General features: G+C 48.0%; 6 protein-coding genes across 6 annotated transcripts; 5 read left to right on the plus strand and 1 right to left on the minus strand.

The window, feature by feature from the left end:
• Nucleotides 1-4457: 4457 nt before the first annotated feature.
• Nucleotides 4458-6535, plus strand: ABOM_008412 (uncharacterized protein; the record flags this gene model as incomplete). The annotated part of the gene is made up of 8 exons (XM_022535541.1): nucleotides 4458-4506; nucleotides 4553-4782; nucleotides 4837-5010; nucleotides 5060-5433; nucleotides 5471-5537; nucleotides 5594-5960; nucleotides 6025-6126; nucleotides 6192-6535. The coding sequence occupies 8 exons, from the start codon at nucleotides 4458-4460 to the stop codon at nucleotides 6533-6535; spliced, it is 1707 nt and encodes a 568-aa protein (XP_022386363.1).
• A 4570-nt stretch (nucleotides 6536-11105) lies between these two features.
• On the plus strand, nucleotides 11106-12461 carry ABOM_008413 (uncharacterized protein; the record flags this gene model as incomplete). Its single annotated transcript, XM_022535542.1, has 1 exon — nucleotides 11106-12461. The coding sequence occupies one exon, from the start codon at nucleotides 11106-11108 to the stop codon at nucleotides 12459-12461; it is 1356 nt and encodes a 451-aa protein (XP_022386369.1).
• A 3115-nt stretch (nucleotides 12462-15576) lies between these two features.
• Nucleotides 15577-16335, plus strand: ABOM_008414 (SGNH/GDSL hydrolase family protein; the record flags this gene model as incomplete). Its single annotated transcript, XM_022535543.1, has 1 exon — nucleotides 15577-16335. The coding sequence occupies one exon, from the start codon at nucleotides 15577-15579 to the stop codon at nucleotides 16333-16335; it is 759 nt and encodes a 252-aa protein (XP_022386364.1).
• Nucleotides 16336-16604: 269 nt separating this feature from the next.
• On the plus strand, nucleotides 16605-17348 carry ABOM_008415 (FG-GAP repeat domain-containing protein; the record flags this gene model as incomplete). Its single annotated transcript, XM_022535544.1, has 2 exons — nucleotides 16605-16997; nucleotides 17040-17348. 2 exons carry the CDS (start codon nucleotides 16605-16607, stop codon nucleotides 17346-17348), a joined length of 702 nt encoding a protein of 233 aa, XP_022386365.1.
• A 2414-nt stretch (nucleotides 17349-19762) lies between these two features.
• Nucleotides 19763-20210, plus strand: ABOM_008416 (uncharacterized protein; the record flags this gene model as incomplete). Its single annotated transcript, XM_022535545.1, has 3 exons — nucleotides 19763-19904; nucleotides 19966-20044; nucleotides 20108-20210. The coding sequence occupies 3 exons, from the start codon at nucleotides 19763-19765 to the stop codon at nucleotides 20208-20210; spliced, it is 324 nt and encodes a 107-aa protein (XP_022386366.1).
• A 1004-nt stretch (nucleotides 20211-21214) lies between these two features.
• Nucleotides 21215-23993, minus strand: ABOM_008417 (glycoside hydrolase family 71 protein; the record flags this gene model as incomplete). Its single annotated transcript, XM_022535546.1, has 4 exons — nucleotides 21215-21474; nucleotides 22822-23280; nucleotides 23328-23459; nucleotides 23507-23993. The coding sequence occupies 4 exons, from the start codon at nucleotides 23991-23993 to the stop codon at nucleotides 21215-21217; spliced, it is 1338 nt and encodes a 445-aa protein (XP_022386367.1).
• Between the last annotated feature and the right edge of the window lie 81 nt (nucleotides 23994-24074).

Below are 24074 nucleotides of genomic sequence, written 5' to 3' on the forward strand. Positions count from 1 at the left end.
AAGCGCGCCAATGCAGGCCTCGCCACGCACGCTCATGACTCCCTGGATCAATTTCTTTCACGTATAATTGCGCTGGAGGCTTTCACTGCATTTGACTTACCCAGATCCATCGTTGTGAGTCTTATACGCCATCAGGGCCATTCCTTGCGTCGACTTAGATTTCGCAAAACGGGACGCCAGGGCTATCCATATTTTGAGGGTCGATCGCTCTTTACATTTGATGAATTGAAGGCCATGGCAGTAAAGCTCCCAGTGCTTGAGCGGCTGGGTATTGACCTGCGTTTTATGGGGGAGCTGGTAAGGTCATCCCATCCACGCCCCCTCATTATAACCAGCAACAGCTCCCATATCTAACTGACTTCAACGTCGCTACATAGTCCTATGATATTCTTAGTAGTATAGCCTGCTTTCCTAACCTATTACTATTAGAGATCAACACTTGTTTTCCATCCAAATTTAGCCCAAGCGACTTTAGATATCCACCTCATATGGTCGATTCATGGCTTAGTTTATACGTTGCAGAGGAAGTGTTCGGGTATATCGCTGCTGGGAGGAGGCGCCACAATACTTCTAACAACGATACATCAGGACCTTGGGTACCTTTCAAGGCACTGGATATAAAGATAGGAGAGTGGGAGCCAATAGCCGAAGGCCCAATCGTCGTCGGTGGAGGGTGCAGATATATGTACTCCTGTCGATGGGTTGATGCAGCCCCTGGCAAGGTAGACAGGGTCTGTGTGGATTGCCGAGCCCAGCATGGAATATTCGACAATGGCAGATACGAACAGGCATTGGCATCCGTGGGCCTGATGAGTATGTATAGTCTTTTCGATGTACTAGGAAGTATGTAGTGTATTTTGTTAACTTTTTTAAAATTTAACACAATTTACACTATTCCCGAAAGTATATAACATACCAATGTTGTGTTGTAGCAGGCTAGACTCATACTATCCGAACAAAGATACTGGTAGTGGTTTAGTACAACCTGTGCTACCATTCATGATCTAATCTATCTTCTCCTGGACCTTACGTAGCGTCACGCGTTCTTCTTGATCTATTCCGGGATATGTAATCAGTCTTCATTGCTGTTATCCTCCTCATCTTCTGTCTCCGAATTTCCTCCATCATATCTTCGTAGGTTGCGGCCACCCCAGTAGACCAGTCGTTTTTATCCATATACATCCATATACATGGCTGCATGAGCCGGCGTAATTAGGGAATGAAGTTAATCAAAATGATAAGGAGCGAGGTAAACTGACCAACGACATAGAAAGCAAAGCTGTCTAGATTTTCTTTTCATTAGCACATTTTACTGGGACCCGGGGACATTTACGAAACACAAACCGGCATTTCTCAGGGCCTCTTCACTTTCACTGATGGAGGTAACGGCGCCCCATCCATAAGCCGCGTTGTTAAGTCCACCGGAAAAAGGAACATCGACTTTAGAAATACCCATAGATATTAACCACAGAAGCAGAGTATTGCTATGGTAAATATTCGTTTGACAGAAGGATTCTTATACCATATACCCGGGATCCAAACGCCATTTGTGAATGAGACAATTCGTGAATCAGACTAAAACCGAGAATGTCCGACTTGAGCTGATCAAGGTCGTAACCATTTGTGGAGAACGTGTTTGGTTGGAGAGTACTGAGGTGCTCGCTGTAAAGTATTTTACCCAGCTCTGGCAGAATGTGATAGAGTCAAGATTATTGCTCTCCATTGACGAGAGAAATGCTATGAGGGCTTCATTGTTCTGGCCGGATGGCAATTGCTCTGGTTCCAATTGCAAGGCATCCGGATGCGTTGGGCCCCATTGCGGTGGCAACGGTGGATGCTTTGGGCTCAACTGCTTTTCATTTGGGTGTGTAGGACCTGCCTGCCAAAGCTCCAGTCACACTTGCACGGGGCCCAATTGTCAATTCGGCATCTGCAGGGGTCAGGGGTGCAGTCCTGGAGGTGATGAGGACGGTGATGGGTGCGACTCGGAAAAGGCTGCCCCAGACTGTACCGAATATGTGGGCAGCTCCGTCGTCGCTCCTGCCAGCACACTCACCACCACTACGTCGAGCCATTGCGCGACCATCAAAGCTTGTTCCGCTGAGGCCACTACCACCACTACCACCATCTCCAATGATGGGCCCATTACAACCCAGATGGAAGGTTTATTTCCTGCACCATCTGTAGACAGCGCCAAACGGTCATCGATACAGTCAAGCATCTTGAGCAGACTGGCTTCATATGATGCGATGGCTATGCCCCGGTTAACATCGACCTCGACAACAACAACTAGTGAAGCCACCACATCAACCCCTACAACAACTATCCCGACCGCATCTGAGACCTCCTATGATTGTGGGGGCTCACACCGATGCAAAGCCTTCGCTAACTTGCGATCGTTCTGTGATATGGCCAAGTCATTCCTGAAGGATGACATCACCTACAAGTACCACCCACTGCTCCAACCATATCCATCTCCTATTATGCATTGTACTGATGATGATGATGACTTGCAGGAATACTGAGGGTGAGTGCTATACTGATGGCAAGAACGTCGAGTATGGCTGCGGTGTCTTTATCGAAGCGAAAGATTGCGAAATGAAAGGGAGGGAAATCGCCGCGTTAGTTTAGGACATTTCCCGTCCTGAAAGGGCTTATACTGATATCAAGACTTAGGGCCTATGATCATATACACCAAGAGACGGGTGGTGATTGTGCGAAGTGTGAATCGGCATTTTTTCTGACGGATGTCGGGTGAAAGTTGACTATGTGGGTGGGTGCAAAACAACTAATGGTCCGTTGGAACCGGTCCCTGGGAATTCTACTATATCCTCGGCGTCTGCATCCTTTTATAAAATTGAGGACGAGGATGATTCTATGTTCTCCTCAATTCAACTAGCGAACCTAGAAAATAGTGAGGATAGACAAGGACGATGAAGGAACGTTGTCCTATCTATTGGAACCTTCCAAAAATCCTTTATATTTACATAAGGACCACTTGTGTTGACCCTAATATTAAGTCAGGGCTTCCTAGTTCCCAAATATATATTTCACGTCGGCCCAAGTACGACGTACGCAACAACGATAATTCCGAGGATTGAGAATTGCTGAATACCGAGATTATCAATAGTAAACACAGTTTCCAGACATCGCGCTAATCAGAGATATATCCTACACAAACCAGATTGATTTACATAGTAAAAGCTACCTGAACAAAGAGACTCAGAAATGCTGGAATGGCCCGACCTCCAACTGAGAACTTTTAAACAATTTTATTTGACAACTGCGACGCTATTATCAGTCACCGGAATTGTTTATTCATCTTTGATTTTAGTTTTTTAGTTTTTTAGTTTTTCAGTTCATTCTTTTTGTATTCTCCATGTTAGTTTCCTTTTATCACTGGAGATAAATATCCAGGTTTACCCGCGTTGTTTTTGTTATTCTCATACATTGGATACACCGCTCGCTCGGTCAAGGAGCGCTATGACAAATAGTCTTTTCATTGCAACAGACTTTCCAAGTTTATTTACCATCTCGTCTTTAATGTAAATGCTGCCGTCCCAAATACAGTTCGTGTAGAGAAGCTACTACACGAAGAATATATCTATATTTATCAGATTAATATATAGTTCGGTATTTACTATATTTAATCCCGAGAGATTCTGTTATTATAGCTTATTCTCATAATGAACTATTCAATAGTATTGTAGTTATACTATTCTGAGTTCCATAATATTTATGTACGTAGATATTGTCGTCCGGATAATATTCTGCCACTGATAATATTCACCGCTCCTATCGTTACCGTAGCCAGTATATTATCTGACAGTGCCGCACTAGACCGGGGTCCGTAACAGTTGGGTTATGCGGAAGTCTAATAACTGGCCCTATTAATCTAACCTAACCTGGCCAAACACCATTCTAGCCGTATCATAGAGGCCTTGCCTGGAAAGGAACACATGCTTTACCTTGGAGAGGAAGACATCCTCTTTGGCCCATCGGATAATATGCTCTAACACAAGACCTTGCCCGATGAGCGTCTAGCTACTCTACTCTGACTGCGAAGATCAGCAAGGGGGCAATGTAACCTACACCTGGATTCCAGTCGCACCAGTTGTACGACCGCCAAGACAAAACAAGAGCATTCTGCGAGGTTTGAAACCTTAAGCGCGATAATCTGTGGGAAGATCGACAGTCTCCTCCAGGAACTTGCCCTCTCGGCGGAGGGCTTGGCGTTAACGATGCCCGATTACTGGGCGGAGCGAGTCTCGGCGTGTCTCTTGGCGCCAAAAACTTCTATTTTTGAGCAGATTGCGACTGTTAGCGAATCAACGCTGCCTGTTTCAGGGGCTGATAGTGATCCTCATCAGTACTTAACGGTTAGCGTGGCGCCGCCGCATCTTCCCTTTCCTAGAGAACGAGTTGGTTCCTTGTTCAGACCATTGTATTGTCCAACCATGCCCACACTGGATGTGAGCGAGTTAAATGTGATACTTGGCGTGCTAGGTACGGAGATTCATGGATATGATGGGTCTGTGCTGACCAGACTTAGGGGCATTCGTTCTACTGTACGGACTCATCTCCATCAAGATCAAGAATGTCTGGTACCTAGGAGAGGCATGTGAGTATTCCGTAGAGCATCAGCGCCCTCAACCCCCGCTCATTGTCGTCCCAGTACCCGCGGTCCTGATAGGTATCGTTCTTGGACCGGTGGCTGCCAAATTTCTTGATGCGACGCGATGGGGTTCCGCGATTAAAGATCAACAGGAACCCATAACCTTGGTGAGTATGCTAATGCCCTAGAAATGGTCCGAGACCCACGGCTCACCTGGATAGGGTATATGCCGTGTGGTGATTGGTGTCCAACTGGTAATTGCTGGCTACCAACTGCCTGCCAAGTATCAGCGCAAACGCTGGAAGGAGATGTTTATCTGCTTGATTCCGAATATGACTCTGATGTGGTTGTGTACCTCGGGGTGCATTCTAGCCACCATCCCGAATCTCTCGTTCGTACGTCACGGCTTTTCAAACTCACCCGAATGGATTCTTATTCGTCCAGATCTCTGCGCTAATCATCGGCTCCTGCGTGACCTGCACCGACCCAATTCTGTCCCAGGCTATCGCCAAAGGCCCATTTGCAGATAAATACGTGGCGCGGGATCTTCGAGAAATCATCTCTTCGGAAGCCGGATTTAACGATGGGTTTGGGTTTCCCTTCCTCATGCTGGCAACGTATCTCATGCGACATGCTGGAAAGGCAAACTCGGGGCTTGTCGAGAGATCAGGCGAGATCGGCCGTCAAGGAGGGGGCGTGGGCAAAGCGCTGGAGATGTGGGTGATTGAAACATGGTTATACTACGTGGCCATGGGGGTTGTGTACGGGGCAGTGGTAGGCTATGGCAGTCTGCACGGGTTGAGGTTTGCCTTGCGACGGTAAGTCAACCGTGCTGTGTGCATATCCTTTGTTCAGGACTGAGGTCTCTTCTAGCAAATGGATTGATAGTGAAAGCTACCTCCTCTTTCCCACGGCCCTGGGGGTAAGTCTCTCGTCTCTTTACCCATGTGCCACCCTTCCCTCACCATCTTTAACTAGCTCTTCTTACTTGGGACATGCGGGTGCATCGGCACAAACGACCTCCTGGCTTGTTTCGCTGCCGGAGGAGCTCTTAACTGGGATGGGAAATATCTTGCCGAGACAGAGGCGCGCCATGATGAGGTCAATGCATGCATCGATGTCCTCCTCAATATAGGCGGATTTATGTACATTGGCTCCATTTTCCCCTGGAACGAGTTCCACCAGCCAGTTGAGACGGGAATCACTTACTGGCGTCTGATACTCCTGGGACTTCTAGTGCTGCTCTTTCGACGGATCCCAAGTGTTATGCTCTTGTATCGGCTGATACCACGAGTGTGTAAGAACTGGAAGGAGGCTCTGTTCATGGGGTACTTTGGGCCGATCGGTATGTCTCCGGGAATGTACCATATCGGTCTTCATTTCAAAAAGCATCCTGCTTATGACCCCAGGAATCGGAGCTGTTTTTTACGTTGAACATGCCCGCCATCTCTTCCCACCATTAGGCCATGGTGACCCGGAAGAGACCCGTCTCGTCCAGGCTTTAAGTCCAAGTTAGTTAAAACCACTGGTGTCCCTTTTCATCTCTCGACATCGAGCATGCTAACCGTTGTCGAAGTCGTCTACTGGCTTGTCCTCTTCTCCATAGTGGTCCACGGTCTATCCATCCCCGCCCTTAACCTCATCTATAAATTCACCGGCATGCCTGCCGTGGTGGATCCCTCTGGACCCGCCGAGGTCCGTCCGCTGTCGGCAAATATGGCGTTGCCGAAGAATAGTTATCTCCACTCGAGACGGCGGTCCGTATTGTTGTACAATCGATTTTCGCGGTCGAACTTCCCGGAAGGTTTCGGATGGGGTGGCGATGATCATCCGCGGGAGCCACCGACATTTCACTTGCAGAGTATGAATCATGCGAAGAATGACTCTAGTCCTTCATTAGCACCCAACAATGTCTGTTAGGTGCACGTTGATGTTTATGGTAATTAAAATACGTATCTTGGGCCGTCACAAGGTTAGCTCTTCCATTCTGAGATTTGTACAATAGGTTTGACTGCCTGCGGGGTGAGTTGGGAAGTATTCTAGGAAGCTTTTATCCTGCCATCTCGTGACAAAAAAGTGATTGTTAGAAACTAGCTAACATATGCTATCATAGTGTTATGCGTATTAGCTATTTTTATATAAATTGACGTATCATATCTAGCTAGATTAATAGATCTTTTCTGCCGAACTACAGTTAAGCTATGAAATAGATAGCCCACATTAATTAACCATACTTCCTACTGGTGTGCAATAGGAGAAACATTGTGTATATGTTCCAGGCAAGGTTTTTTCACGCACGTTAATATAGATACAACCTCGAGTCTGGAACCACATTTTGCTTTTGGAGAAAGTAGCTGTTGAATGACCGTAGCCCCTTGGTTGAGTGCAGCATACTCAATAGCTTGCACAGTTGGCGTGTGATCTCCACTTGGTTCAAGTTAAATTGGTGTTTTATGCTTCAGATATTTTGATAATTAAGAGATTGAAAGGCCAGTAAATGGGTTAATGGGGGTGGTAGTAACAACTGTAGCTGCCTGGAGAGGTGGTCAATTATTACTGGGATAGACATTGGCTACTTCAAGCGTCTACGCCCGCGTACAAGTTCTATCTCATCATTATGTATGCAACGTGAAATATTCTGACCGCTAAAATGTCTACTGTTGTGACCGACATATTGAGAACATTTGTGATCACTCAGGTGTGATTATTTTGGGTTCTACCCTAGTTAGGATCTCATTGACATCCATTGACAATGCCAAGCTGTTGGAGATGAGTTATGCAAGCCAGCTGAAAAGGCGATACAAGGTTGAGCCATATGTGCGCTTCTTAACACTACAGGAGGAAGTACTCAGCGTAAAATAGCTGGCGTCCACTGTGTATTGTCAACGAAGTGAGATAGACTTGCTTACTCCACGCATCTCGCAAATGACATTTTTGTATGGAAATTTCGAAAACAAAAACAATGTCAATCCATGACTGCTAGTTGCATCGCTTGAAGAACGCGTTATCAGCTCTCCCTAGTTTCCCCTCAGGGTGGTCTACGGAAACGCGGTTTCTATCGGTAAAATATAATGTGTAATATTTTGTTGTGCTTGCCAGTGCAAAACATTGCTGGTTTGGGTAGCGCCTAGCTTCGCATTGGGTCTGGTGTCGGGTACTTAAGGCGTATAATCGGCAAGATCAAATGCAGTCCAATATTCTTCGAGCCTCTAGGAAGTTAGGCATCTGGATTTACCAGCTGCAACTTTAGGCTCATCGGATTTCTAGAAATCACGTCGATCCTTTGTTTCTACTGGTATCGTTTGGAATTGGAAAAGAAATGAACCATTCACTTCGATACGCGTCAACGGGTTCTAAGAGGCCTCCATTCCTGTAATTCATAGGTCGTGGTGTCCTAAAGCATGAATTTAGACCACGAGAAGAGGGATTATCACTAAAAGAGGCAAGAGGAACTTGATGAGCAAAGAAAAACCAATGCTTCTTTTTAGATTGTAGGATCAGCTACATGCAACTAGATCGCCACCTTTAGCATCGTAGAGACAAACTATTGTGCTATTTGACTATGTACATTATTGATAAACCCAGCCATGCTGTGGCATATGAACTTCTGCGCTTGAAAAGGTGCGACGCCTCACGGGTTCCCTCCCTGCCACAGCTCCCATTCAAGCGGCAACACTGATTCATCTTGCCGAGATAGGTCCGCTGTATCCTCCTTGGTATGACAAGAAGCTGCAATAGCCAGACTACAGCTCCCGGTGACCGGCATCCCGGACTTGAAACGTCTGAAGCTCAATCCAATAAGAGCACCAAGAGCAACAGCTCCAACCGAAATAGCCACGACAATGGCGACTGCCGAATACCCACGGGTTATTATATCGTTGGTGGGATCTCGCTCCAGATTCACCGTGTACACTTCGATCACGACAAGAAGAAAGCTGTCAGAGATGAGCCAGTGCACGAGCGTCGATACAATAATGAATTAAATGACATAGTGATATGGCAGAGCGAGGCAGTACGTGCTTCGTTGTGCCTATGGGCTTGGTGGAGACACGGAGTCCTTTCCGCTGGTTTGCATATTGACTCCATCCATAGGCTAGGACCATGGTCGTGACAAGACCGTTGCATGCAAAATATAGCATGGAGAATATGAGTTGGGGTAAATTTGCCACTACGCTATTGGACACCACTGACAAAATTGTGTATCCCCCGGAAGAGATCAGTGTTTGGGTGCTGATTTGCCCCAGCCCGACACTCCAGATCCCAGTTGAGTCCAAGGAGAGAATTAATCTGAGCGCAAGTAGGGTTCCGCAAGCTCCAAGAGCAGCTGAATAGCTGCGTGTTATCTGTCAATCCACCTCTACTAGCAATGTAAGAGTGGAAATGGCCGATGAGAGAGACCTAGACAGAGATGGAGGTCGAGTACTAACTATGTGATCCTAAGTGACCACGGTATCAAAATACATTGACCGTTTCATGAAGGGCTTAGTACAATCCCTACGCGATTGACAGAGACTGGAGAGCCTAGAGATGGGGGAACCGAAGACTTCTTCCATTGCTCATGACCAGTATTTACACATGCTAGTGTTAGGTGTTAGTTTGCCGGTCTAATCCAGGAGCGGTGGTGTCAACATTGGGGTCCAATCTCTATCATCCTGCACTTAGCATTCTCAATTCATCGGATAAGCAGTGCGCGGTTTGACAGTGCTGAAGTTGTTCAATGCAAAGACTATTACTCAAAAGGATGCGATTTTATATAGCAATAGTCGGAGCCTGCCTCAGTACACCACATCCACCCATCCATGAGAAATGCCGCGATATACGTCGCCATAAAGACAATCCGCTATATCGCGAATCGGGGGAGCGGTCAGGCTGCCGTATTAGTCCAGACGCCCGGCATGCGTTGCCCAGGTCTGCAGTTTGTTGAGCCCTGAGAGCTCCCGGATGCCCGTGACCACAAGTGACTGAAGTGGCTTGATTGTGATACGGTGTCCGCTAGAATTTTCAGCTGGTTGCTGTGTCTATGTTCCTCTAGGAAAAAAGCGACAAAATGAATACGACTATTGTCTCCACCCGGACTGCATGTTTCCCTGATTGGAGTGTGTTATTCCAACACCAAGCAGTCCAGTATAGTAACAATAAAAAAAGGGAGAGAATCCCGCGAAGTCTCACCCAAAAGTGTTATTCCCAGCATGGTCAGCAAGCAAGAAATGAGTCTAACGTGTCATCAAACCCATCAAATGATTATTTGTCAGAAATACGCCGTAGCGTTCTATCAGTTGTTACTGAGGGTTACCAAACTGGTTCAAATGAACCTGTTAAGCCTGATACACCCCGTCAATATACACCATATCATGAGGGAAACTGTAGCAGGTGTTCATCATCATCTAGGACTACCTCGCTTCCTATATAGATTAATTAGATACAGAGGAACTTTCTTCCGAGACCATCATTCACATCAAGTGCGACCGGGAAAAGCCAGTGCCGCGGCTTCGATACAGAAGGCTGCCGACATCTCAGCTGCTTCACTACGTTGTCAGAAGGTAATAGCGGGGAGATCAGAGTGGGCCTTGAATCCTTCTTGTCCAAGCTTTGCTGCTTGTGCTTGAGACTAATCTCGGTCGGTCTCGGCTTCGCACAACAGTTCGACGACATGCCACCATATCACACCCAACGTTCCGAACCACGACCAGCGGCAATTTCCTCATCCCCAAGACAGAAACATACCACCCAACGCATGTCTTCGAACCCACTTTGAACAACGGTATGAGGAAATATTGCCGAGCTCCACCTTGCTGACCAAATTGGTTCCAATGAGCGCCGATCTCGGGAAGAGCACTCGGGACGAGGCAAGGATCACCACCACGGCTGCTATAACCAGCGTTGGAAGCAATCCATGATCCGAAGCTAAGCCTTTTTAGCGTCAAGGGCCTAGTCAGTGGGGTCGAACTCACAGCAAGTACCCCGTGGGAACTGAATCGCTGTTCTCGGGGAAGTTTCTGACCCTGGAACCACCCCGCCTTTGCTCGGCATCTGAAATCTTTGATCCCAATAGCCGCCTGCTCTGGTTCCATAGGGATGTACAGACGTACCGCGAGAGATGGAAGGTCCCTAGTCTTTCCACATACTCTCAAAGTACCGTTAGGAGCCAATATATTAAGCAACCAAATATCTTAACTCAACGCATGTGTCTAATCAGGTGCCTAACCGGGCATTGACTGCGCTGCTCGGATGAGCAGGTTACTCAGGTTACATGCCTGGAAGTCCTAGGTGGAGTTGTAAAATGAGCAGCATCCACATTCAATGTGGAGGGCATTCGCTTAACCCATCGGACTAGGGATATGATGTAACCTGGTCGAATCCCACACATGGTGGTGGTGTCGGGGGGAAGGGTTTCATGCGCTGCGCGGCTATATAGAGGGCCTCCTGCTCCTCAAGAAAGCGTAAATCCATCTGTCCACGAGTATTCCAAGCGCAGGTGCCAAGGTCCGCCATGAATCTGTGGCTTCTTACCCTCTGGGTTACTTTGGTGACCGCCTGGGTCGACAACCAAGGCACAACATGCGTTTTGTACCCGGAATCTCTGGCTCATCCCGGGCAGGTGGTTGATGATTCTCCCTCTATTCAACAAGCGTTTGATCTATGCGGTACCAACGGGACGGTTATTTTTTCCGAGAATGTTTTCCATGTCAACACGGTCCTCAACACAACCAATCTGCTGAATTGTGATGTTCGTCTTCGTGGCGAGTTACGCTTCTCTACCAACATTCCATACTGGAGAACCCACGCGATCAGCGTTGTTCTGCAGGATCAAGTCACTGCTTGGTTGTTCGGTGGACACAATGTGAGCTTCTATGGCGAGGGCGGCTTCTACAACGGCCAGGGCCAAGCTTGGTACAATGCGAACCGGAATGAATCGAACCAGGCCGGGCGGCCGATGAGTATGACGATCTACAACTCGACCAACCTCCTGGTCGATGGACTGCGGGTGATCCAACCGCAGTTCTGGGCTACATTTGTGTGGGCGAGCAAGAATGTGTCCTTTACGAACTTGTTTGTGAACGCTACCAGCGACAGCGAATGGGGCACAATGAACACCGATGGGTTTGATTCCTGGCAGAGTGACAGCTTGCTAGTGGAGAATGCCACTATTATCACCGGCGATGATTGTATCGCGGCCAAAGGCAACACAACCAACTTACTGGCCAAGAACATCTATTGCGAGGGTGGCACCGGCATTACGATTGGGTCCATCGGCCAATACCCGGACATGCCCGACTACAATCTCAACACCACGTTTGAGAATGTGACAATCAAAAATGCCATGGATGGCGCCTACATCAAGACCTGGCAAGGCACACGCATCTTCACCCCCAGCAACGGCGACTGGGGTGGCGGTGGAACCGGTCTGGTCAAAAATGTCACTTTCCGCAACTTTGAAATGGACAATGTAGGGCTTCCGATCCAGGTCTCCCAGTGTGTTTACTCCGCGGGATCCAACAAGAGCTGCAATACGTCGACGTTGCAGATTGAAGACGTGAAATGGGAAAACATCCGTGGCACGTCGCGGTTCAACATCGCTTCGTCGATCTACTGTTCGGATGAGCGCCCATGCCCCAACTTGACCTTTGAGAATGTGAACATCACCAGCCTGAATGCCACCCGGGGCCAGGCTTACTATGGCACGGATATTCAGTACGAGCTGTTCCAGTGCACGAATGTCGTCGGTCAAAACACCTCCGGCATTCCTTGCAACCAAGCGGCTCCCAGCAACTTCAGCCAGTGGATCTATGGAAATGTTGATAGTTCGGGCCTGGCAACCGCGCTTTCAGGCCATGCTGGGAATTAATCCATATTCATGTTATCAATCACCTATACCGTATACTGTGAGATAGCTGTCTAGATAGACCACACGATTAGATTCAACGATGATACAAGAAGAAGAATGAACGTTGGCCGTTCGATAATGTGGTAAAGCTAGTTGAGGTACCCGAAATACAACCCGCGAAAGAAAAACGAGGATCAGATAAATGAAGCTCGGTATACGACGACTCCCGTTGCTCAGGGTTCATCGCCCGATAATGTCACCTGAGGTTATTTATTCCATCGCTGAGAGCATATGGTGGAAGCAGCCATATTCACAGTAACTTAACTCACCATGAATTGCTGTTATTGTCTGATCTAAGGTTGAAATTCGCTATTGTTCAATTTTCAAGATGCAACAAACTTTCGTCAATATTGCAGACCTCGTTCAGAATAATATCCCATTACACATGAGACAGGCAGATACACTTCACCCTTACCTTTCTTCACAAGGGGAAGTGTGTATCATATACGTCGTCGCTTTGGGGCTGAGTCGCGATGGATCCACAATCAAAGGGAAACGGTCAAGTGGAGTATATAGACTTTTTGATCGGAGGGACTATTGGCGTGCTCTTTCAGACACGTAAGGGAAACGGGTCAGTCACCTCTCGTGGGGATAGGTGTTACAGAATCTAGAGATGGTCACTGTGGCCGGGGATATGCTTTCTGCACCGAGGATGGAGACTATTGTTACATTCTAGACAGGAATCCTCGGAGAATAAGCTGCTATTGGTAGATTAAGAGAGAACATGCCAATCCAGTGAGCCAATACATCCTCCCAGCACAACTGGTGGCCTTGATTAGTTGCACTGATATTGTCCACCAGGACCTCATGTTCAATTCCCCGATTCAGTATTAATAAACAAAGGTACTGCTGTCGCATATGTATTGCACAATCAATATCTGCGATTGTAGTTGACATAGGTGTGCATAAGTTGCGCTGGAGACCAAACCTGAATGCCTTTGGCCTTGGTGATCACCGAGATGATTCCTATGAAGTTAATCATTGAAATGGCAGCAATAGCAACACGGTCTGTGGTGTTGTTAACAAGAATGCAGAGAAGCATAGGCAATAATAGGAGGACAGCAACTAGAGCAACCATAAGCGGCCATGCAATTCGCCGTGCTAGCGAGCCTGTTGTATTGAAGATGTTGTGGCCTCGCGATATGTCAAGTGCGGCGTGTTTCTCGTTTATTTCAACGAAGTGGCCTTGTTGATAGGCGCTTGAATGTGGCCTTCTCTGTGGGAACCAGTTCAAAGTACAATCAAAATAATTTTCATTATATCTTCCAGCCGTAGCAATGGTCCATCCACGGCGAACGTGAACGTCAAGAGATCCTTATCCTTGTCGAAATATCCACTCTGCGCCTGGGAAACGCTTCTTGTTCCGTTCATCTAATCCTGGATGCTACTCAGGTATCGATATGTGGCTAGCGTGAAGTCATTTAGGTGAGCCTTTCATTGGATTAGTTCTTCTGTTGGTATGAGTGGGATTATGAGTTGTGACCAGGTCTCTGTCTCTCCACATGCTGCCAGCTCAATATCAATCCTCACCGCAATATTCGCTCGTTCCTCATTTTGGGCCCGTCGCCTGCCCAGACGGAGTGGGGATTGCTTGTTACTGTCAAAATCATATGATCATTCTCAGGCATGTCAATAGAGGGTAAATTGGGGGCCAGGTGTCTAAAACAGACGGTGGACCTGAAAGATGTGCGGCGATTATACGAGGACTGAAGGTCTAGGGTATCCAATCGAATAAATTTTGATCTGGAGTTGGCTTTCCGGGAACGGGCTGGGTTTGGGATCAGTGGACCAAGCCGTGACAAAGCTTGTAGCGTCGGTCGATTGCAGTTATCAACATATGGGCTTGATTCGTTCCAATCTTGTCCGTTCTAAAAACCTTCCTGATGCCTGTAGGACGCTTAAAGGAAAGATGAAATGGGGTAGGACAAACTAGAACCTCATTCTACTGTAGCAAGATGTTGATTCCACGTGGATTGACTTCAATAACATGATCAAATGGCATTGCCGGAATGAGAACTAAGCGGCCTGTGGTATGGATAGGAGTATTTGCTGCGCCTCATATAGCATTTCGGGCGAGCTCGATAATTCTCGGAAGTCAGTGGACCTCATATAAATCAGAGACCGTACACAGATCAAAGTCAGCCATACGGCAACGAATTGCCAACGTCGTAACACTGTGTACCCTTGTACCGCGACATACAGGATGAGATAGCAACCCCCTCCAGGAGTAAGTATAAATCTCAAAGCTCAACCACTGAAAGATCCTTGCGCGGGTCATGTTTCAATTGGGCTCGATACAGCAGTAATATAGAGACTGGGGCCAATTTTACCGGCGCTCCCCACAAGGACTGTAAAAATTGAATCAGAACACGGAGATATAAATAGCATTAGAATATATTCGAATACCGTCATCAAGATAGAATATCTCCCTATACCAGTAGTAACCTCAGGAAGGCAGAGGAACAGAGAACCAAGTCAATTAGAGCATACTCTCTATATCCTGCGAAAGACATATGGCTTCTGGTTCAAGTGGCTTGGGAACTATGTTCGAACAGGTCTGATACGGCGTTAGTGGTCGATCAACAGGACGCCTTACCAAGCGGCATGTCTCAAGACCCACGAAACAACCAATGGACATGCGCATATATTGGGGGCCGAGCGTGAAAACGGGCTGGTATTCTAGATCTCCCCAAGGAGATATCTCTTCCTCCGCAGATCTGGGGCGCAGCCGTTGCGCGACTGGTGGAAGAATGGACACCCTATCTTGGCGCTCAGCCTAACTTGGGGGCTGAGCTCGCAGTTCGACCAGATAGGTAAAGAACATCAATGGTTGGGGTCTATTGTAAGAGGAACAACCTTGGATACCCGTATCCGTTTATAGAGACAAAACTTTGGCGTAAATGCCGTCGTAGATAAATTAGGGGTACAGTCACTATGAAAGCGCCCACTGCCAAATCAACACTTATAACCAATGCCAAACCCCTCTCTTTTCGCTTTCTTTTGTTTCCTGATTTAGTCTCCATTTATTTTGCATAACCACGGAGGGTACAGCTTACGGCAAGCCCCCTTGGCGCCCATGGCCACTCTACTCCAGTACGGCCTCATCTGGGCGTTAGCCCTTACTTCCATGGTGTTACCTCTGGCCGCTGCCGACGCCGTCCCCAAACTCCGAATAATGCCCCTCGGCGACTCAATCACAAAAGGAAACGGCTCCCCAGACATGAACGGTTACCGCTCGAAGCTTCGCGAACTGCTCACATCCAACAAAAACGATTCCCGTTTCAGCGTCGACATGATAGGTAGTCTGCAGGATGGCGACATGCGAGATAATGACCACGAAGGGCACAGCGGGAAATATCTCGCCGATATTCAACAATATCTTAAACTGTCAATCGAGGCGAAGCCAAATCTCGTCCTGGTGCATGCAGGGACGAATAATATGGATAAAGAAGTTGACCTTGATAAAGCAGATCGGTTGATTGAGTCGATCATCGATAGGCTTCTTGACGGGTCTCAGGGTGTTACAATTCTTATTGCACCGGTCATCTGGGCAAATGATCCGCGGATGCAGAGGAATACAGATGCGTATAATAAGAAGCTTCGTGCGATTATTCAACGAAGACAGGAGACGGGGCAACATATTCTTGAGGTTCCAATTAGTATTACCGTGAGTGACCTGTCTGACAAGAAACACCCGAACTCCGCTGGATACAGCAAGATGGCTGCGGCGTGGTACGACGGGATTCTCGAAGCTCAAACCCGCGAATGGATCAAGGCTCCTGCCGCCGTCGACGCTGATGATCATCCGGGGATGGGGTTGGGCTACGGTCCTTAGGGCCGCATTGGTGGCGACGATTGTGGATGTAGCTGCAAGAGGGAAGGAAATGCGTTTGATGGCTTCCCTACCTGGGAGGCTGTGGGAACAATCATCAGCGCAACGAAGGGTGCCCGTCGAGATGGCGGACTCAATGGAGATAGGCATAGGAATACATTCTTGCCGATGGCGATGGTAACGTCTGGGCCTGGATGAACACCTCGACGAGTAAGAGCCCCTGGATGAGTCTTGGAAACATCAAACTGGACTAGATCGGCATGTCTGGGGCGATGGTGCGCATGGTGGATGTCGATAACGATGGTAAGACGGATATGGTCCTGTTTCATTCGGACGGCTTGGCAAAGGTCTGGAAGAACATCGATCAAGGGCGCAAGTTCAAGCCGCTAGATGCAAAATGGACCACTAGCTTTCATCAGCCTCCCCAGAACGTTCAGTTCCGCCATATGGATGGTGATGGCGACGCCGACTATGTCATTCTCTACGAAGAAGGGGCAGTGGACTGGGTCTGCAACACACAACACAACGGTAAAGATGATAAGAAACGGAATTGGGAGAAGGCCGTAGCTATTGCACCTGGCCCAGCCAGCAAACCCAATAATCGCGCTCAGACTTTTCACTTGGATGGGGATGACATGGCGGGTGAGTCTCGATCATTCCCCCAGGTATGTTCCTGCAAGCGATCACTGACGTAAAATAAACTGCAGATAACGAAGCTCTTCCTCCTGGATGAGTACAAGAATCAGCTGCCCGACAAGAGTAAGTCCGGCTTCAATCAGATTCACTGCAGCTTCCTCGGCATGCTCTGTAAGCTAGTCCTAAGGAACCCCCTGCGGAGACCGGGTGCAAAGGAAGCCAGCGAGATTCCCATCCAGCATACCATGCAGCGCCAGGGCCGGAAGGGCCACTGGAATGACGTTCTGTTTCTCGAACGCCTAATCAACCACTACAAGGAAAATGTAACTCCCCTTCCCTCCTCACCCGTTCTACATCTCTCTAGTGCGACTGTATGCTAGCCTTAGTTTTGCGGTGGAAAGTAGCCCGTAGTTACCAGCAATCGGGTGAAACTCACCAAAGATCCCACGAAATGATGCGCTACGTTGAAGAATATCGGCACGGCAACCAGCGTCTTCACGTACCTGAAAGATGCTGAGGTGCGAAAGATTTGGGTAAAAGTATCTAATGGCATTGGCTTTGAACCTGAACTGGCCGCCCAGGTGTGGATTAGTAAAGGGGACACGCTCACCTTGATTCAAGAATACTGGGCCAAATAGATTCGGGACCATATGGACCGCATGGTCACCGACGGTGACAAATGGGCCGGCCAGGATCGAGTGGGCTGAGGGACTATTGGGAGATGAGCACGAACAGGAATGCTGAACTCGGACTCCAGAGATCGGGCGAGTTGAGGGGGAAACGGTTGGAAATCGAAATTGTGAGGATGGGCCTGGGATAGGGCGACTGGGTGTATCCAGATCCAATATGTTGTCCTACCTGAATGTCAACTCTTGATGAGCGTCGATCTCCATTCCACCGAGTTAGAAATAGAATTCTCCTCACGCGTTTCACTCTAGATCTGTTCCCATCGCAATCGAATACTCCACGAGAGTGCCGTATTATCCACATCTACCATGGATGCCAATCTGCATACGGAATCATTCGGTTCCGGTGCTGACCCCGATATCCAAAACACAGCCCACCCTCTGAGGTTAGTGCGGAAATATACGAACAAACCAAACCGACTTCGCCTCCTACGGGGCCGATCTCGACGAAACCCCACGGCTCCTCGGGACCATAACAAGGTACGAACCTTTCGCCTCGAGTACCCGACAACGTGAACCCACCTGGGGATACTTTGTCTTTGTGACAGATACTCAAGCCAGAGCCAAGATTGCCTCTCCAGGCAGTTGATAACCTTATCGGTCTCGTTTATCGCAGTTACAGGCGGCACAGTGTGGCGCCATACTCCGACGGTTTACTTTGTCAGTTTAAGCTCGATGTCGCCCAGAACCGGGCTGCCTCAGACGATCAGGTGCGCGAGGAATTCCGCGCCCTCCGCCACAGGCTCGGTCTTGGAGGTTACATCACCGCTGGGCGCAATATGGTGTGTGTATATAGGGGCGATCCAGGGCTGCGAACAACCGCGCGTCGTCTTCCTTACACCCATTCCAAACACCCGAGAAAACCTGCACTGCCATAGAACATTTAAACCGCCTGATAAGTAGGACATTGAGGGGTGTTATATCATCGAATGTCGCCTCTCAGAGATTGATTATTAAGAGTTTTGACTCATAGCCTGTAATCTACTCTGTTCACGTTTACCACTTGATTGATTTGGTGGAACCTCTCGACCAGTAGAGGCAAAATATGTATTCAGAGCCTGTTTACGCTTCTTGAGGGGTCAGGACCAAACTCCAAATGGCATTGGCTCGCTCCGATCAAGGAAGAGAAGCGCAGAGCAGTTTATAGTACCTGAAACCTGACCAACCCGCTTGTTAGTCCTAGTCCAAGTAGCGGTCAGAATGGGAGCGTCTTCTGCCAATTGGCCACAACTTGTCTTTCTTCCAGAGTGGAGACACAAGAAATGTACTCTGTAAGAGGCGTAGTTCGCTTTGGGGTCCACTTGCGGACGGGGCCTGTTCCCCGGCTCTTCCGGCAGAGGAGGTTCGATGATGAGGGAGCCGAGGCTCCACGTCCAGGGGGGAAACATTGATTAAATGCTTGTTCGTATGCCAAGGAACAGCATAATGGTCCGATCCAACCTTCATGGGAGTCTCTTCTTGGGACAGGACTCTACTTCTAGGAATCTCTATAAAGTATACATGCATTATAAATTTTCCAGTGCGTTGGAGAGTGATATTACAAAGTACAATCTATACTCTATTCCCTATCGCCGGCATATGGGATTCCTTCTTGCCGGGTCTGATCTATTTTGTACTAGACCTGGAGAGTACTAGACCTGGAGAGTACTAAACCTGGAGAGTCCTAGACTAGGATCCTAGTTCTTCACCCTTGCTGGTTGCCGATTGGTGTACGACTCGGGTAACTGAGATGCTCCGCCTATTAGCCTAGTTAGATCTGGTGCTGTACACAACTAGCATTAGGCCGCCTGTAGTTGTGGAGCCCAGCGTTCCTCTCTTCTCCTGTCTCTGCTTGAATCTACGTAGTACGACTTCGACATTGGTCCATCTTATCGTGGGGCCATATCTTAGCAAAGGCTATATCGAGCTGCATATACGCAGTACGGCAGGATGAAAGGTTACACCGAGCTGCATATACGCAGTAAAGCATGATCATGCATCCCATAACATGGTCAGGCCGGTGGCTAGGAAAGGGGCTCAAGAAGGGTATAAAATGCAGCGTTCGGGCCTGACCATTCGAGTTATCCAGCTTCTCCAAGATCATTTGTTCTCTATCCCGACTATCCATTATGCGCTTCACTTCTGCTTTCCTGGTACTCGCAGCCGCCATTGGCGCCGCCGCAGAAAGCGCTATTAGCATTACAGTGTGCGATGGTGCCAACTATGCTGGAGACTGCATTGACATTAACGTCTACCTTCAACACCAATGCTGTTTGTGGCCCCCCCTCAACAAACCCGCTATTCGTATCGCTAATTCACTGATCACGTATAGACAATTTGAATGGTACTCCCGTCTCCGGAAATGTCCGGTCGGTTAAAATCCCTGACGGATACCGCTGCCGCTTCTGGACGTATGTATTCTCCACTAGTGTTTTGTAGGAAGATCCTAGCTGACGTATACTTTCTTTTGACAGATCAACCGCATGCAATGGCGGTGGTACAGGCGATATTCAGCACCCAGGTCAGGGTTCAACTAGTCCGCCCAGTGTAAACTCGGTCAAGTGCTACGCGGACTAGAGTCGATCTATATTTGGGCTTGTTAAAGTCGCCTCTCCGTGAGGGACCTCGGGGAAGAGCAAGCGGCGACCCTTGACTCTAATACCTTTTGATTGGGAGGGATGATTTGTAGACGGCTGATTGAGATAGTTGTCTGGGTGTGAAACCAGTAGCTATAGGATGTTCGTACTGTACCTAGTTCTGAGAGCTTGTCTTTTCCCAATCAACAACTCTTGTTATCTCAGAGGGCCTACCATGGAACATTTCCAATCCGCTTGATTCCCGAATTCAAGCCAATATCGAAGAGCAGCACTGAGCCTTGGGCTGAGCATTTTGCCATTTAGTAGCGCGGTAGAAAGCCCCAGAATGCGCCCTGGGGTACACCTTGAGACTTCGTCTTAAAGCCTCAATACAACAGTTATACAATAATCCATGTAATATTTCATATTCTCGAACGGAGTGACTATGTAGCACAGCTGAAAACAATGTAAAGAGTGCGAGGAATTGCACCAGAAACATTTTCCCATCTTGTCTGCAACTACAATAGCCTCGAAGACTGCGTCCTATCCCTACCATCCTCATCGCGAACATCTATCACAGTTTCACAGACCTTAGGCCGAGTCCTTTACCGCGTAATGCAGCGGTAGAGCAGTTCAACTACAATGAATATACGGTGTAGAATGATCTATACAACATTCCATATTATAAAGTATATACCCATGACTATAGCTGGGCAACCAATACGGCAATGCCTATTAGGACGAACCCTAAAGCATTATTCAGTATTGTTCGCAAACACAATGCCGTCGGGGTTCATACTTGAGATCTAAAAAACTGCGATTCGAAAGACGGAGGCCGGATGTTACATTCCTTTTGACCTATCACTATGTTTGTATGTATTAGGGGGCAATAGCCTCATTCCTTCATTTAGACTGTGACAGGAGAGCACCTCTTCGGGCCTCGTCCTCTTCTCACCCAATTCGCTGTTTCTCTAAGGCTTCTGCTAAAGCATCCGGATACCACCTCTATCTGATATCTGTATGGGTCGTCAACAAGCCGGTGAAGAGAGTGTTGCCTAAATATCTTGCAAACAGTTTCCTTAGAAATGCCTCCGCATCCGATTTGACCTTCTCGTCCTTGACCAAGTCAGCAATGTAGGATGGGATATCCAAGGCCACATCCTCGTCGATGAGGTCAAAGTCCAACGATTGGAAAAGCGCGAATGAAATGCGTTGGCCAAGAGGGTTGCAGTGGCTACCAGGGTAGTTTTCTTTCCGCAGATCAACTCGATGTGTAGTAGCCGTACACACACCACCGGTTAGACTCCAATGTGAGGCCAATATTGATGACTAGGGTATCAGGTAATGGGGGCACTGGAACCCACGTTCCAGCTTTATTTTGTACTGCCAGACCACTATGTGGCGATCCCTGCAGGAGAAATGTCAAGAACGAGCTGTCTTTGTGAGCCCCAACATCCTAATGGCTTTTGTTGACCCTAATATTTGTCCATAACAGGTCACTGGGAAGTGAGCAGTATCGATGCAACTACAAATATGTATTCCACCCTAGCAGCAATTCTAGGGACCGGTTTGCGTGGTTTAGAACGCAGGGAGCCACTGGTTTGGCGGGATGTAGGTCTTCCAGGCAATAAATCTCTCCCCCGGGGAGAGAGCCTCTGCCGTCAAGCTTGGAGAGTGCTTTGGCAAATTTGCTTTCAGATCTCGGCTCCGATCCTTCCAGTATAGTTGCCGTGATTGGCCGACCCTTGATAGAGAACTATATCGAGATGAAACGCTTTAAAATTACCCGAATCAAGATCATCGACTCGCAGGCGTCACGAGGGTTGCTAATGGAGATTTTCTAATGATAAGCATATCCTTGGAAAGTGTACGTTTGAATTCCTTTCAGGAGGCATCAATGCAGTCTCTGCTCACGACTTACGAGACTTTTTAGACACACACTGTGGCCAATAGGCCCGCCGAAAGTGTGCACTAGTTACCCATCCTGTATGGCGTACTATACAATTCTGTATTTATTAGATGATAGATACATAGATAGATATCTAAACTCTAAGTAGTGGGAAATGAGCAAAGAAAGGCCCTACTCATCTGCGCAGCTCTGGGAATACATCTACGAGTTTGTATAGCCATTCTCTGCCCGAATACGCTCAGACATCCTTTCCATTGAGGTACGTAGACTTTCACTATCAATAGCATCCATTTTCCCAGGCCTTCTGAAAGCTAACGAACTCACTCTAAATTCTCAGTCCAGCTCGCTTAATTAATCTGGACTCGGAGTCCGACTGTTTATAATATTTCGAAGAGTTGTAATAGAATTTGGTGTCAGGAATTTGACTAGTTTTGCCACAGCGGTAAGGTATATAGGTGCGATCCAGAGAATCTGAATCTAGGATTGAGATTAATACAGCCTTTTGGTCTAGTTGGGAGAGTGTTGGTCTGGGCGCACACGCTGACAAGTTTAATAGAATTCGACAAGCATTTCTTAATCTTGCCCAAAATACAATATCACCAATGGCCTGTTCCCTTACTGCCAACCTGACCGCGAGCACACACCGTGGGTTAACCCTCTCCTGCTATCAACCCAGTATAAACGTTATAATTCCAATACTTACAGTTGTCCTTGATTTCCAGCCCACCTGTACCACCGAGGATAGCCTTCCCTTCCCGTGTCACGGAGAACTTCTGAACACCTACGCCCATACTGATGTTCGATGTGACAATCCCCGCCGGCACCTCAATGGAGACTGGTTGGTTGGAACCACTCGTGACGATCAACGTGGCTGGTTTTTTCAGCATAGTAGCCACGAAAATACTGTCGTGGAGCATGCTAACACCGTTCGGTTGAGGTAAGGGATCACCGGTGCAGGCCACGTTCTTCGGGGTAGGACGGTACCAATATACAAGCTCGTCCTTCTCTATGATGGGAGCCACCGCACCTGACTTGTAGGCTGTTATATAAGGCTTATACAGGTTTCGCCAGGCATCATGGGGCATTCCTGCTGCCCATTGTGAGGAGCCATCATCGCTATGATTGGCTGAGTATGGTCCAATGTAGTGGGATTCGCCATAATCTAATATACGTTAGCTGCGGAGGTGTGTCTCTGGAAGGGCGAGTCACCATTCCATGAGATAATCTCGATCAGGCTTGGCCGAAGTTGGAGCATTTGCTCCCAACGAAGCGTAGGAAGGTTCTCACAGATGAATACCCAATTTTTGGTGTTGAAGTGGGTTGCGAACCACGGCGATACCGCTATGCAATCTTAAACCTGTCCGTGTAAACAAGGGTGGAAAACGAACGAGCCATATATGTTTGTCCAGCCAGAGCTTTAACGAAACGCTCATCCCAGATAGTGGTCATCGGCCCGGGTATGATGCTGTTTCCCCCATCGGTAGGCCATGCGTACCAGGAGAAGGCACCATCAGTGGACCGGGCAGCACCGCTTGACGCCGCTGACGGATCCTGGAGGTTAGGTAGGGCCCATATGGGATGAGGAGTTCCTTGCTTTACGGGGCCCCAGTTGAAACTGTCTCCAACAAATGTACTTACAATCCCAGCCCCTTTATACTGCATCTGCGCGGGATGATTGGCATATTGTCTCATATAAGCCGTAATTTTGTCTGTGTCTCCGTTGCTCCAGTAGGCAAAGTCAAAGGAGATAAAGACTTTAAAGTTGACCTGCTTGGCCGCCTGGTAAGCCAGTGCTAGCTGAGTAGGTGTGTAACTGTCTATGCTGGCGCAGTTAAGGGCGAATGCATCAATGCCAATTGCTTGCGCTGTAGTCATGTCGGAGATCCAGTCGGATAATTGATACTTCTCAACGATACCAACCTGTGCACGTCATGAAAAATCCGTAGGGAAAGGTCT

Source organism: Aspergillus bombycis (genome assembly GCF_001792695.1).
Source record: "Aspergillus bombycis strain NRRL26010 chromosome Unknown contig00085, whole genome shotgun sequence".
Classification (NCBI taxonomy): domain Eukaryota; kingdom Fungi; phylum Ascomycota; class Eurotiomycetes; order Eurotiales; family Aspergillaceae; genus Aspergillus; species Aspergillus bombycis.